The 14,284-nt window shown below is 33.1% G+C and overlaps 3 protein-coding genes across 3 annotated transcripts; 2 read left to right on the top strand and 1 right to left on the bottom strand.

Annotated features, from left to right (window-relative positions):
* The first annotated feature begins 3,986 nt into the window (after positions 1 to 3,986).
* On the top strand, positions 3,987 to 6,380 carry LOC21390741 (uncharacterized GPI-anchored protein At3g06035). Its single transcript, XM_024164046.1, has 2 exons — positions 3,987 to 4,167; positions 5,698 to 6,380. The coding sequence occupies exons 1-2, from the start codon at positions 4,080 to 4,082 to the stop codon at positions 6,228 to 6,230; spliced, it is 621 nt and encodes a 206-aa protein (XP_024019814.1). The 5' UTR covers positions 3,987 to 4,079; the 3' UTR covers positions 6,231 to 6,380.
* On the top strand, positions 6,379 to 7,409 carry LOC112091148 (uncharacterized GPI-anchored protein At3g06035-like). Its single transcript, XM_024164035.1, has 2 exons — positions 6,379 to 6,384; positions 6,430 to 7,409. The coding sequence occupies exons 1-2, from the start codon at positions 6,379 to 6,381 to the stop codon at positions 7,102 to 7,104; spliced, it is 681 nt and encodes a 226-aa protein (XP_024019803.1). The 3' UTR covers positions 7,105 to 7,409.
* A 1,749-nt stretch (positions 7,410 to 9,158) lies between these two features.
* LOC21390740 (peroxisomal adenine nucleotide carrier 1) lies at positions 9,159 to 12,641 on the bottom strand. Its single transcript, XM_010095688.2, has 5 exons — positions 12,352 to 12,641; positions 10,950 to 11,181; positions 10,480 to 10,626; positions 10,058 to 10,218; positions 9,159 to 9,608 (listed from the first exon to the last, which is right to left on the bottom strand). Exons 1-5 carry the CDS (start codon positions 12,492 to 12,494, stop codon positions 9,329 to 9,331), a joined length of 963 nt encoding a protein of 320 aa, XP_010093990.1. The 5' UTR covers positions 12,495 to 12,641; the 3' UTR covers positions 9,159 to 9,328.
* Between the last annotated feature and the right edge of the window lie 1,643 nt (positions 12,642 to 14,284).

The following is a 14,284-nucleotide window of genomic DNA, read 5'->3' as shown; positions in this document are numbered from 1 at the left end:
TCTAATTACTTCTTTATCCTTGAGTACCATTGATTCTCTAATGGACAGTGATTCATAAAACACATTCATGAATCGGAGCTCCTACTGGTCCAAGTACCGAATCAACCCTCAAGAGAATTATTTATCTACTTCTTTCTTACGAATGAATGGATTCCATCTCGTGTAATAACATTCCCGGCTACCTACTTCATCATGTCTCCAAAATACAAGGAATAGGATTCAGGATCTCAGAATCCGTACTGAGTAAATCAAAAGACACAAATCTATAAATAGGAGTCTGTTAAGAACTCAGGATTAAGATCATTCTATATATGACCATCGGTAGACTCAATTAAAATTTCTATACTTAACGAAAATTATTAGAAATTCATATTGTGTCTGTGTCCTTGTTCCACACAATCTCATTATGCGAAATACACTCATTCAATATCTCACCATATTAACAGTGCGGATAACACCGTTCCATTCTAAATGGGAATGCCATGTATTAATAATATTTTAATTAAAGATTCCTAACTTTAATTAAATTCATTATGAACATTGCTTTTTGATTATTATCCTTAAACATTATCCTCTTGTATATAACACTTATATACAATGTTTAAGGTTACATAAATAATCATGGAATTTTTATTGATATTCATAAAATATTCATAAATATATGCACATAAAATAATGAATAAACTCCTTTATTAAATAAATAATAAATATCATATTACATCTCATGCTTCTAGGACACCATTCCCAACAGGCCATTTCTAGCAAAAGCTTCCAAAGCTCATTAGACAAGTTGGGCATTAAAGACATTTATGCACCAACTTGAGGAGGAGTGTTGGAGTGAGCTGTACTTTCCTTTTCATTTAGAGTGATTATAGGAATAGTTAGTTGCTAGATTTTGTAAATTCCGTGTAATCTGGGCAGAGCTGATCTCTAGCATTAGGTAGAGTTTATTTCCTTAATTAGTTGTGTTCTTAACAGGCTATCCTCTGTATATAACATAGAGACATCTTTTCTGTCAAAATATATAAAAAAGGGAATAAATAAAGATCTTTTTTGTTCTGTCAAAATCTTCATTAACCCTAAAAAATAAAAATGCAAATATTTTTTAGCAACTCTGAAAAAATCTCAATCGTTCTCTCTTTCAACGATTTCTTCATGTCCTTTCTCTGCAAATCAAATAGAAGAAAAGGTAGGTCAAAAATCAAAACGAAAAAGAAAGAAAGTGAAAATGCAAAAAAGAAAAAAGGAAACCAAGATTCACTTGGCACCTCCTCGGCCATTTTTGCATGACCCCTTCATGGAGAAGAAATCGAGTGGGTTGCGGTCTCCATTGGGCTAAGACGGTCACGAGCGGTGAGAGGGAGGGCCAAGCTTTTGATGACGGTGACGGCGTGGAGGTGAGAGACGCGTAGACCAGAAAGTTCCACATTGTGAGGTTGCACGGGGGCCAAGGTGCAAACGGAGATGCAGTGGATCTTTGGTGGGAGAGGGCAACGGTGAAGGTAGAGGATGATCTGAGGTGCCGACGATGTGGGTGGAGATCCATTGGGAAGCTGGCGGTGGCCGCTGAAATGCTCCCAAAAAATTTAAGGCTTTTAGTTTGCTGATGTTAGTGATAGTAATTGAAGGGCTAAGATCTACATTTAATTAGATTTAGGGTCCATTTAGTTCGTTAATTCGAACTTTTAATTTGAGTTGAGATGTGACTTTATGTGAGAGCCTTTTACTATAGTAAAAAAATATGATATGACTGTTTCTGAGATCTTTTTACTGTAGCAAAGCTCAAATTCTAAACTCAAATTGGTGAAATGAACATGGCCTTAGGGTTGAGATTTAATTGGATATAAAGTATTATTTTATGAAATATAGGGGTAGAATTATTATAATTAAGAACTTGAAAGGTTCGGTATAATCAAGTGTACTTATCTTTATTTTAATTTATTGAGCACCATCATCTTCAACCCTCCCTTTTTAATCCAACGGTCTACATCTCATACACTACTGGTAGGGAAAACCAGGCGCCTTACTATAGCATACCCCAAAATAAATAAGCCCTTCTGTTAATTTTTCACAATAACGAAAAAAGAGAAGCAATAGTGTTTTAAATAACCCCAATATTATACTTTTTAAAAAGAAAATCTGTTACTACTAAAAAAAAAAAAGAAAATCTTTTTAGAGTTGATATTTAAAATTCAATTTGAAATCAATATTGCTCATTTTGTTCAATATTATTCTTTTTATTTAAGTTGTTTGAGTTGATTTGTTCTAATAATAGATAGTTATGATTAATGAGGTCGACAATAAAACAATAACTATTATAAAAGGATAGTTTTGGACTTTTTCCTTTTACAGAATAAAACATATTCTTCTATGTTATAAATCAAACAAAAGGAACTCTATTACTATCAGAAATGGTTAAATTTACATATGAAAAGGCCTAACTATCCATATTAATGATATAAAAAAAACTATTGAAAAAAAATCACATTCAAAAATGAAGGGAAAAAAAAAAAATAGACATTGAAAATGATCTAAAAATGTTCAACCTTAGAATTGGAGATTCGTGTGGGTAGTAGCCCTCAGCTGGCAAAGGGTTGTGTGAATTCTGAGCTGCACCGTGAAAGTGGGTTGCAAACTTGCAATTCATCCACGGGTTGGCCGAGGTCGCAACCAACTTTACGTCTTTACCGTCCATAGTGGGGTTGCAATGGAGGACGTCGCCACGGGAGTCCTTGTGGGCAACACCCTATCCCCTATTTTAGATATTAGACTAATTTTTCAACGATATGATTTATATTAAGAAATAGTTATATGTCATGTTTTGCAAATTTCAACATGGAACTCACAAAAAAACCGTTAAAAAATTAAGTCAAGTGCTAAAATACTTGTTCCTACCATAGAAAAAAAAAAAAAGAGAAAATTTTATCTTGTTCCTACCATAGAAAAAAAAAGAGAAAATTTTATCTTGTTCCTACCATAGAAAAAAAAAGAAAATTTTATTTTAGTACCGTCAATTATATTGAAATTTGAGTTTGATATCCTATATTTTTTAAAATTTCATGTCGGTATCTCGACCTTTTAAAAAAAAATTTTTTAATTCTTCGGAGCTATTTTTTAGGATAAGAAAAGACAAAATTACTCTTATTGTAAAAATTCATCTGTTAACCAGAATTTTTTTAGATGTTGTGTGTATAGGTTTTTGCTTTTGTATTCTGTTTAGTTTAGGGTTAGTGTAAAAATCTGGTTCATTTTATCAACTTTGAGGTTCATTTTTTCTTTTTTTTTTTTTCATTTAGTGTAAAATAGATGTTGATGCTCTGTTTTGAACTTTTTTTTTTCTTTTTTTTTCCTTTTTTAACCGTTTCTTTTTCTTTTAGTGCTTGTGTTAATAACATGATTTCGGCATGAAATTTTTAAAAACAGAAGGCATTAAACTCAAATTTCGATATAACAGAAGGTACCGAAATGAAATTTTCTAAAAAAAAAAAATAGTTCTTACAAAACAATATTTATTTGTGATAGGGATAGAGTGATTAGAGGTCAAAACCGTTGTGAATCTCTAATAAATCCGTATGGCAACGTAGAAAATAGCATGGCTTTTCATAATTGCCTCAAATAAATGTTCTTTTGAAATTAACAACTAACATTGAACAAGTTTTGATCATAGAACCATAAATGAAAGACGCGGAAGATGAAACGCAAACTACAACATCTTAACAAATTTGACACTATAACGACATTATCACCAAAAAAAAAAAAAAAAAAATCATATTTAGTTGGTAATTTATCAATTTTTTTGGTCACCTCATTAAGACAAAAACACAAAAAAAGTCAAGCGAAATAGCTGCGTAGTTTGACCGAAAAACAAAGCGATGAAACGACGTCGTAGAAGAGTTTCATTTGAGTTTCGCTGGTCCGTCTTCATCAAAAGTTGTTGCTATAAAAGCCATGCTCGTAGCAGCTTCTGCTAAAAGCGAAATAGAAAACAACAACAACAATAATAAAAGCACAGAAAAATCTCTTACAAAGAATTTTTTTCTTTTTTTTTTTTTTTTGTTTTTGGGTTTTTCATATCAGCAATGGCGTCTTTGCCGATTCGTAGTCTTTTTCTCCCACTTTTCCTTTCTTCTCTTCTGTTGCTGAATCACTATGTGAAATGCGACCATGGTAAGTAAGCTGGTAATTTTTTTTTTTTTTTTTTTTTTTTTTTTTTTTTTTTTTTTTCGTTTTTTGGTTTCTTGATTGATCAAAAAAGAACGGACTTTGATTGTTCTTGTTCTTTGATTTGGATTGTAATGTGCTATGGTTGGTATACATTTGTCAACCACATATGCGATTAAAGAAAAACTTCTTTTCATTTTTTTTTTTCATTTTAGTTTTTGGCATTATCTTTTTAGTAAATTTGATGTTATTTCTGAAATCTGTCTTTTTGGGCGATCTGATAAGGGATAATTGATCTGGATTTCACATTTTACAATTACGGGTTTTTTTTTTTATTTATTTTATTTTTAAGGATTGATTTTTTTAGGTAGGTACTGATACTGTTGATCTGCTTATTGCAAATAACGGGCTTTATTTATGCTTTGCTTTACTTTAGAGTAACTAGTCAAAAAATTACATTTTAATTGCTTTGGATTATGTATTAACCCCGTTTTGCAATCCTAAATATAGGCTTCAATTGCTTTTTTAGTATGTGTTATTAGATGCAGACATAAATGAGCCTTTAACTACTATATGCTCTTACTATTTCTATCTTTGTTTGATTTTCTAAGGATAATGGTTTGTGATATCCTATTTCATAGTGAATCTTTGCATCTTTTTTCAATCCTAGAACTCTATTTGGATTGACTTAGTCGATTAAGAAGAAAAGTAGTTTATATGTGATTATAGGAATTTTAGGCCATTTTCACGTTGGAATATTTCTATAGAAGAACTGTTGTTATGTAAATGTCAGCTATAGAAATTCATGGTAGTATCTATCTACTATCCGTCTGCTAGTAATAGGAATCTGCAAAGTAGGTCCTTTTTTTTTGGAGGAAGAAATTGGGACAATTGTGGTGGAGCCAAAAAGGTGAAATCTTTGCTGTTTTTTTTTTTTAGTATGAAATGTAAGTTTGTTTCCCTTTGGATCAAAACACTGTAGCAAAAAGTTGAAGTTGTTATTCGAATGGTGAAACAAAGTATTTCAATTTTTAAGATTAGGTTGTACAGTGATATTTTTTAATAGCCTTATGAAGTTTTATGTTGACACTAATATTATTGATTTGCTCTATGAGTATATGAGATCAAACAGCATATTATTGCATAAAAGAGCAGTTCTATGAAGGCTTGTTTTATTTCAAGTTTCAATGTTCCAGAAGTGCAATCATAATGAGATTTTATAATAGCCTATAAAATGATGAACTGAAACAGCTCTGTGTTTTTTAGTTAATACTTAATACTCGCTGATACAATTAGGTTATAATCTTTTTATTGCCCATTTGGTTAACGTATTTAATCCCATATTCTGATTCTGCTACAATGTTTTCCTCTGACAAAAAATTTGAACAAAAAAATTCCCCGCTAATGGTTCTCTCTCAGAGTTCCCCTCAATAAATTAGAATCACTGACTTGAACACATGAACCAAATGGGCCCTTAGAGTCTCTTCCTCTGTGTTTTCATTTTGATACTAAGACATCTTCACTGTTTTCCTGCAGATGTGGAAGATTCGCTTCTTCAAAGCATCAATGCCTATAGGGCTTCCTTGAACTTGACAGCTTTACAAAAGAACAAGAACGCGGAGTGTCTTGCTGATGAAGTTTCCGAACAGTTCCAGAATCAACCCTGCACAAACACGACGGGCTCTAACACCGTGACAGGAACTGAACCCCAGTTTGCAGACTACCCAAATCTCTTAACCAAATGCCATCTGAACATATCCAACACAAGAGATGGGGCTGTGTTGCCTGCTTGTGTTCCCAACTTGGAATCTACTCTCGTCGTCTCCAACTTCACGAAGTCTCAATACTCGGATTACCTCAACGACACCAAGTATTCAGGAATCGGAATCGGTCATGAAGACAACTGGATCGTTGTCGTTCTCACCACAAGCACACCTGAGGGAAGCTTTGTGCCTGCCCAAGACACCGTTGATACAGGCAAAGCAATCAATACAGCCAGTTTTGTTCCCAAGATTAGCTTTGTTTATCACTTTTTGTTTTTGTTGTTTGCTTCCATCTTAGTGTTATAAACCAAGAGCACAGTCACATATACTCCTTTGTTTGCTCGATTGTTTTTTCTTTTCTATTTTTTTCTTGCATAAAGACATTCAAACCCCATATGTTTGAACAGGCTTTTATTTCTTAAATTTTTTAGTGCATATTATATTGGACTTCTCTATGCATGTATTTTGGAAGATTATTTCTTTTTGAATTTATATTGCAATATAGTCAAATGGAGCACATCTACACTGTTTTCCCGCAGATGATGATCATGATATTAACGATGACAAGGATGATAATATTAAGAATGATGATGAGGAAGATGTTCTTCTTAGAAGCATCAATGCGGAACGGGCTACCTTAAAGCTGGCGGCGCTAACAAAGAACGTGAATGCAGAGTGTTTTGCCGATGAATTTGCTGACCGCTTCCAGGATCAACCCTGCGCGAACACCACGGGCGCCATCACCACACCGGGCACAACGACTCAGCTCTCCAACTACCCGGAGCTTTTAGCCAAATGCAATTTGAATGTCTCCAACGGTCTTGTACTGCCAGTTTGCGTTCCCAATTCAGTCCCTAACAGCGCCCTCTCTGACCTCAAACGTTCCCAATACTCGAATTCTCTCAATGACCCCAAGTTTACGGGCGTCGGAATTGGTTTTGAAGACGACTGGATTGTTGTTGTTTTGACCTCAAACTCGACCGCCGCAGGCGTTGTGCCTTCCGCCAACTCTTCCAATCCAGCCAATACTCCAAACACAGCCAACTCCCCAAATGGAAATGGAATAAACACCAATGCAGTGGATGTAGTCAACCCTATCAGTGCAGCCAGTTTTGTTCCCAAGATCAGCTTGATTCTCCACTTCCTGCTTTTGTTGATCGCTTCCCTCTTACTCTTATAGATCAAGAGCAGAGCACAGAAGATATATACACATAGATACATATTCAGCATTCTTTATTTATGTTTAAGTTAAAAGACAATAAAAGCCACGTCCATTGACAAGTTCTATGCCACTACTACTCCAGAGAGAGCCTAAGAACGATGAATCTTCCAAACGAAGCTGCATATTTTAGTCGAGCCGTCAAAGCACTTGGATCGAACGTGGTGTAGATGGTATTAGGGTGTTGAGATGTTTTTGTGTGTGGTAAATTATGGAGTCTTTTTTTTTTTAAAAGCATTGTAATAATATTGGCTCTCATTTTATGTAGAGAGATTTATTTATACGTGAATAAAAATTATTGTGAATATATATACATATATTTTGTATAAGGCATCACGAAACTCGAGACAATGACCTCTTGCACTAATTGCGTGACCAATATATGATAGAAATTTTACAAAGATTGTATCCAAGACTTGGTTGAGAGTGCAATACAATTATGAATGCTTATAGATCATTTATAATTTTCTGCCGACTTTTTTTAATTAACAATTAAGATTGTGGCTGAAAATCGTTTTAAACATTGTTAAAAATGTATATGGTAAGTCTCACAATAACCAAAGATAGAAGTTGAAAAAATAGACAGAAATGAGTGAATTAATCGATCAAAAGATATTAATAAATGAATTAAGCAAATTAAAGAAATACAACTAAAATGTGAGAGCGCTAAAAAACTCTTCCTTCACGTTTTATTCCTCTCCTATCCTAAACAAATTAGCATAATTCACTTTTTCTGGTTCTCCTCTACCTCTTTACTTCTTGCATCCAAGTGATCATGAGTAAAATGCTTGCATTATTAAAGAAACAAATCTATCCCATAAAACTCAATTTGAATACTCTAACAACAATGAAAACATGTTCAAATTTTTTTAGTATAATTTTTTTTTTTTTTTTGTCATAAGCAACTCCTATTCAAATACTTTTAGAACACAAGCCCATTGTTATATTTTCAATGTGGGACTTTTATAATTGAGCAATACACAATAACAACTCTTCACGACAAGTTGTGGCCCCATTCATCTTGCTTGTTCGAGTTGAAAACTTAAGTTAACAAATGAATTCATGTGAAAGAAAATATTATAATAAAAAATGTTAAATTTGAATTTTTATATAAAAAAAATATTATAACAAATACTTGAGTTGTTATTCGAATTAGCGAAAAATAAAATGTGTCACAAAATCGCTGCCTCAATTCCCCTTAAACGCCACAAGGAAAACATAGATCCTTACCAGAAACTAATCTTGCATGCTAGTAATCTTCCTAGAAACGCTCATCGGCGCATACATGTCTCTATACATATGAAAAAAATAAATAAATACGGAGAAAATTATTGAATTCACTTTTAGATAGAGTGTATGAGTTTGGATTTTGACCCCTTACTCTTGATTAATACCATTTTTTCAATATAATTATTTAACTAAAAAGAGTATTAATCAAGGTGAGTGTATATATTTAGATTTTAACTCCTTACTATTGATTAATACCCTTTTATCAATATAACTATTTAATTAAAAAAGGTATTAATCAAAAATAAGAAATAAAATCAAGACCTATATATTTTTAAAGAGTATTTGTCTAGATTTCTCGATGATATGTGGACTCTTTCTTCGCTCTTGAAAGCAATTAGGCCCATGCAAGAAATTAGGCCCTACATATACGCCATTTAGGCCTCGTTCACTTCACGAATTTGAGTTTTCAATTCGAGCTAAGATGTGACATTTTCTGATAACTTTTCACTGTAGCAGAAAAGGTTAGATGTGACATTTTCTGAGAATTTTTTACTGTAGAAATTTAAAACTGAAAACTCGAATCAGTGAAATGAATGATGCCTTATTCTTGCAGGCTGGTAATCTTTATCTAGGTATGCATGTATTGACCCGATGCACAATGAATTCCTGGTTGTATTGGTGTAAAAAACTAAAACTAATTTACAATCCGACCAAAGATATATATAATGTTTTTCTAAGCCAATGAAATGAAAACTTTTAGTAATGACCAAATCCATGAAGAGGTTATTCAAAAAAAAAAAAAAAAAATGCAGAGACGAAAAAACCTTGTGCTACGATTCCTGTCTTATTTCTTGATACTAGAATTTAACCTTTAGCATCCACCATTCGATGGAGCAACATAAATCTCCTCCAAATGCGGACAACTTCGATGGAGCTTTTCGTGACGAGCACTTATTCAAGCGGCCTTTAATCTAACACGCTTGACAAATACAAACCTTTTGAGTGCAAGGAGTATAATCCATGTGGTCTTTGTGATCTTTTCCTTTATCATCAAATGCAAAGCTGAGCTTAGCACAGTCTTTAGTATCTGAGCCTGTAACCCTTTGAAGAAACCCAGCGGACCTTCTCTTTTCCAAATGGCGAAAAGTGCACCTGAAATTGTCTTTTGGGATTTTTTGTCAGCTTCAGTTTTTCCGTCTTCATCCGACTCTGCAGCTTGAATCATGACCTTGCACCTGTGGCAGTTTGTAACACCAATTTCGTCATGGAAGTCTTGTCTTAGCATCTTCATGGGGTTCAAGATAACAAATTACGCATTTATGTTAGCCGTAAATATAGCAAGCAGTTTTCGGTTTTATTTCCCTATATTTTTCTTATTGTTTGAATAATTTTCCAAAACTAGCTCATATTGAATATTCAAATATCTCTCTATTGTCATTTCCACCTCTCGTTAAATTCTACTCTCTTTCTCTTCTGCTGTAATTCTTCTTCTATTTCTCTCTTTTGCTTTCTTATTGTAGCCTAGATAGAGAAGAGAACAAATACAATCCTTTCTAAAATACCTGCCTCACCAAGTGAAGAGATTATAAATGAGGATTATGAATGCAGATATTATAAAGAACGTGAAGTGTCTCATCAACTTAGGTCATACATCATAAAGAGAAATTGTGAATTGAGTATCCACCTGATAGCTGGGTATGTCAAGACGGTAGCGACACACTTTGAGACGGCACCCAACAGGAAAGCAGAAAACGCAGGAAGAGCTTCTGGGGATGATGCTATACCTGTTTTTCGACTACCCTGTCTCGTCAGTAGTCTTTGTTTCAACTGATCAAACACGGTGTACTGCACTACACAAGTTCAAGTTTCAGTTCAAGTTGTCTTCTCTTGCTATTCTTGGTTATATGGAAAAAAGGAAAAATTTGATGACCAATCAAACCATTAGATGTAAGTAGCAATTACTATACTTATTAAACATGGCATGACATGGATGGAGACTGACCATCCGACAAATAAATTAAAAAGAAAAGTAACTTTCTCTACCGAAACCACAAAGAAAATAAATCAAACAGACCATAGCTCATGTTGAAAATGCACAACAAGTACCTGGATAGAAGGGTTGGATGTCAAAAGAAGAGATATGCCAAGACCATTAAATGCCTCTTTCCAAGTGCCCTCTGAAAGGGTCTTCAAAAGTCCTTTGGATTTTCCGAACTCACTTGTTTGCATCCTTGAGGATGCTGTATCCAAAGGCTGCAGAGGGAAAACTCGAAAGTAAACAAATGAGATTTTAAGGGTCAAACCATGCTTTATAAACCATAATTGATTACAAGGATTTGGATATGAGCATTAGAAACCAGGATTTAAATCAAAACTTCCTTTAAGTGTACTAGATACGGCCAACTTGTTCACTGGTTTAAGGAACTTGAATCAATGTATGTCATTGGGACTAAAGAAAGGCTTAATAAATAGCACTCACATGCAATCTTCCAATCAATTTTCTCATTCTGTTTACTCTTTTTTTTATTATTATTATTTGGAGGAATAACGGAAGTGCATGATTTGACGATTCTGACCTGTGTTACCACAACTGTACAAGCCCCAGCAGCTGCAGCAACAATCAAGTTTGCTTTAGCTCCAATTGTTTTCTTTCCCGTTTTTCGCAAGTACAACCTCTTGAAGAAGCTGTATCCATAGAAGTAGATAAACTGCGAAATGAATGATTGGAAATTCTTTGTTCCAAGCCCCTGGTACAACGAAAGCACCTGAAGTGTTGAAATCGCTTCCCAGAAAACATCAGAAATATTCCTGCAAAAACCGGTATGCGTGTAACCAAATGTATGTATCCGAGAGAAAATTTGTCTCATAAGTAAGTTTGTTCATCGGGCAGTTAATGTCTGTAATCTTTAGTCCATAGTAGTTATAAAAACTAGTTCTAAGAGCAAGACGCTACTGCTTCTGTTACAGATTAAAGCTTTAATGCTTCACTAACAACAGCAGTAAAACAAAGGAAAGTAATGAACCCCGCACACACAAGAATTATAGTGGTTTACCCTAAATGTAACAACTAAGTCTTCTTTCAGCCGTTAAAGATCATAATAGAATCACACGCCTCACACCTCCCAGGCTCTTTGTATTGCTCTATAACCTGATTCTAAAAATGGGTACCGCCAAATATACTTAAAATTGGGGCAAATGATACACGTGCTAATTCTGGTGCTAATGAGCTCCACACACTCAACATCATCAACAGTCAGTTGACATGATATCAGTATAACTCCCCCAAGTAACCATTTTTCAAATTGTACAGAAACAAAGACTATCCTTTGTTCTTGTTTTATGCAATACGAATTGGCATTTACTGTTAGGATCCGTTAATGACTTGGAAACTTGTTTGGTTAGTGGGCTGGTATAGTTAGTAGGAATTAGTATAAATAAAGGGCTTAGTAGCTCACTAGAGGTATATTGTGATTTGGAGAGTTTTGAGAAACTGAGATTAGGGAGAGCGGTGGTCTCTCGAATACCACTAAATTAGGAGTTCCCGGAGTACTCGAATTCTTCGTTCTATCATTTACATTTCAGTGTAATTTGGTATTCTTGGCTGATTAATAAAATTCCCTCCAATTATTCTCATTTTCTTGCTGTTTCTAGTGTGTGTGAGTGTGGTATTGGTGTTTGGCTGATTTTCTAAGCTAGGATCCTAACATTTACCATGTGCAGAATTGAAACATGAACAAACTAGTATAAGGTTCCAATTATTTATGAAATCCCAAAACATCAAAATCTAGACCAAATTTAAAGTCTTTCTAACATGCCAATGTATTACGCAAATAGCAAACTTCACAGGGAAACAAAACCTCAATCTCTGCCAGGAACACAAAATTGAAACCAAAAGGAGAAAAAGAAAAAGAAAGACAGTAGATCAAACCCGATTAAGTGGGACCCAAAAAGCAAATAAATAAGTAAATAAATAAATACCTGTATTTTTGTTGATTGAAAGCTCGAACTTCGGCTTGATATTTAGTCTTGCAGGTGTCAAGTGGGTACAAGAGGGTGGTGCTAACCAGAGCTCCAACAGCTCCTGATGTTGCCTCTGCAACAGATTCAAGATCAAACCCCATACTTTTCTGCTTTCTAAGCCTTTAAAAAAACAATTCGGTTTAAAGAGAATGACAAGAAAAAAGAAGGGCTAGTTTTGAGAAGGCTCAATTATCCATGGAGTTTTTGCTTCTTTTTCATTTCTGAACTGGGTGTGGTGTAATAATATGGTATGGCCATTGCAGAGTTTGGTATGGTTTGGAGGAGAAATAACTGAAAGTGACGCAAGGAAGACAAATATTTATAATAGTGCATCTTCTTGGGAACCGTAACGCATGTGAATCCGACTCCTGTACTTTCTATCTCTCACTCACTTCACTGTCGTTTTTTTTGCCGGAATATTCTTGTAGTTGATTCGAGTTTTTAATTTGTTGAGATACGATAGAAAAAAAAATTAGATGTGATTTTTTATAAGAATTTTTAATTATAATAAAATTAAAAATTAAAATTAAAATCAATAAAATAAATGAGATCTGAATCTTCTATAGTTTTAGGTCATGTTCATTTTATCAATTCGGCCTCTTAATTATAATAAAATTAAAAATTAAAATTAAAATCAGTAAAATAAATGAGATCTGAATCTTCTATAGTTTTAGGTCATGTTCATTTTATCAATTCGGCCTTGTTCACTTCGCAGATTCGAGTTTTTAATTCGAGTTGAGATATGACATTTTCTGATAGCTTTTCACTGTAGCAGTAAAAGTTAGATGTGATATTTTCTTAAAGCTTTTTAGTATAGAAACTTAAAACTGAAAACTCGAATCGGTGAAATGAATGAGACATTCGAATTTTATTACAATAAAAAAACTCTTAAAAATAATCACATTTAACTTTTTTACTGTAATAAAAAAATTTTCAAATAAAATTATATATTAACTCAAATAAAAACCCAATCAACAAATTAAACAAACTGTTAGTTCTACTTTCAATTCACATTTGACGCCCTACAGCTTAAAATAAACCAGAGCGCCGCGAGTTTAAACATACAAATAATCACTAACTTGTAAAGGTGAGAATGTTATATATATATTAGGAAAAATCTATTCTTTTTTTCTGCCATTACATTTATGTGATTCAAAATATAAATTTATATCACTTAAAAGATTTTTTTTACTAATTTAATAAAAAATATATTTTATTATGTCACTTCGATGATCTAAATATTATTAATATTATTTAAATAATAAAATATAGAGATACTTCATTTAAAAAGTTAATCTTATATAACATATAAAAAACAACGGTTTTAAAATAAAACGTCAAAGATAAAAAAGTAAATAGAAATTATTATTTGATATTTTATAGTTTTGTGCATTATTACACTAGTACCTCTTTGTTTTGTATTTTGTGATATAGGAGGTAAAAATTTATACCTTATTTTTTCATAACTCAAATTTTATCATTACGGTATTTTTTTTTTATAAAAATTCAAATTCAACTTTACATATACAAGTTGAAACAAACATAACCTTATGAATTTTTGGTCAGCAAATAAACTAAAATAAACTAGTTACGAGTATTATGATATATATATATATATATTTTTAGATTATATTGTTCAAACTATGGGAGGAAGAGCCAAGATACTTAACACGTCATTTCAAACAACAACGAAGCACATTTGAGCAACAGGGGCACCAATGTTAGGAAACTTCACTAGTATGGACAAAATTGTGAAAACAACAGTTAATAGTGGTAACATTCAAATTCTCAAAATAACAGGGGCAAAACTACAACACAATCATTTTACTTAATTATTTTTTTTTCTATTTTTTTATTATTCGCATTTTGAAAACAGATCCCACCATACTCT

The sequence above is a fragment of the Morus notabilis genome, unplaced genomic scaffold (genome assembly GCF_000414095.1).
Source record: "Morus notabilis unplaced genomic scaffold, ASM41409v2 Scaffold1027, whole genome shotgun sequence".
NCBI lineage: Eukaryota > Viridiplantae > Streptophyta > Magnoliopsida > Rosales > Moraceae > Morus > Morus notabilis.
This window is presented reverse-complemented; position numbering and strand designations above follow the sequence as displayed.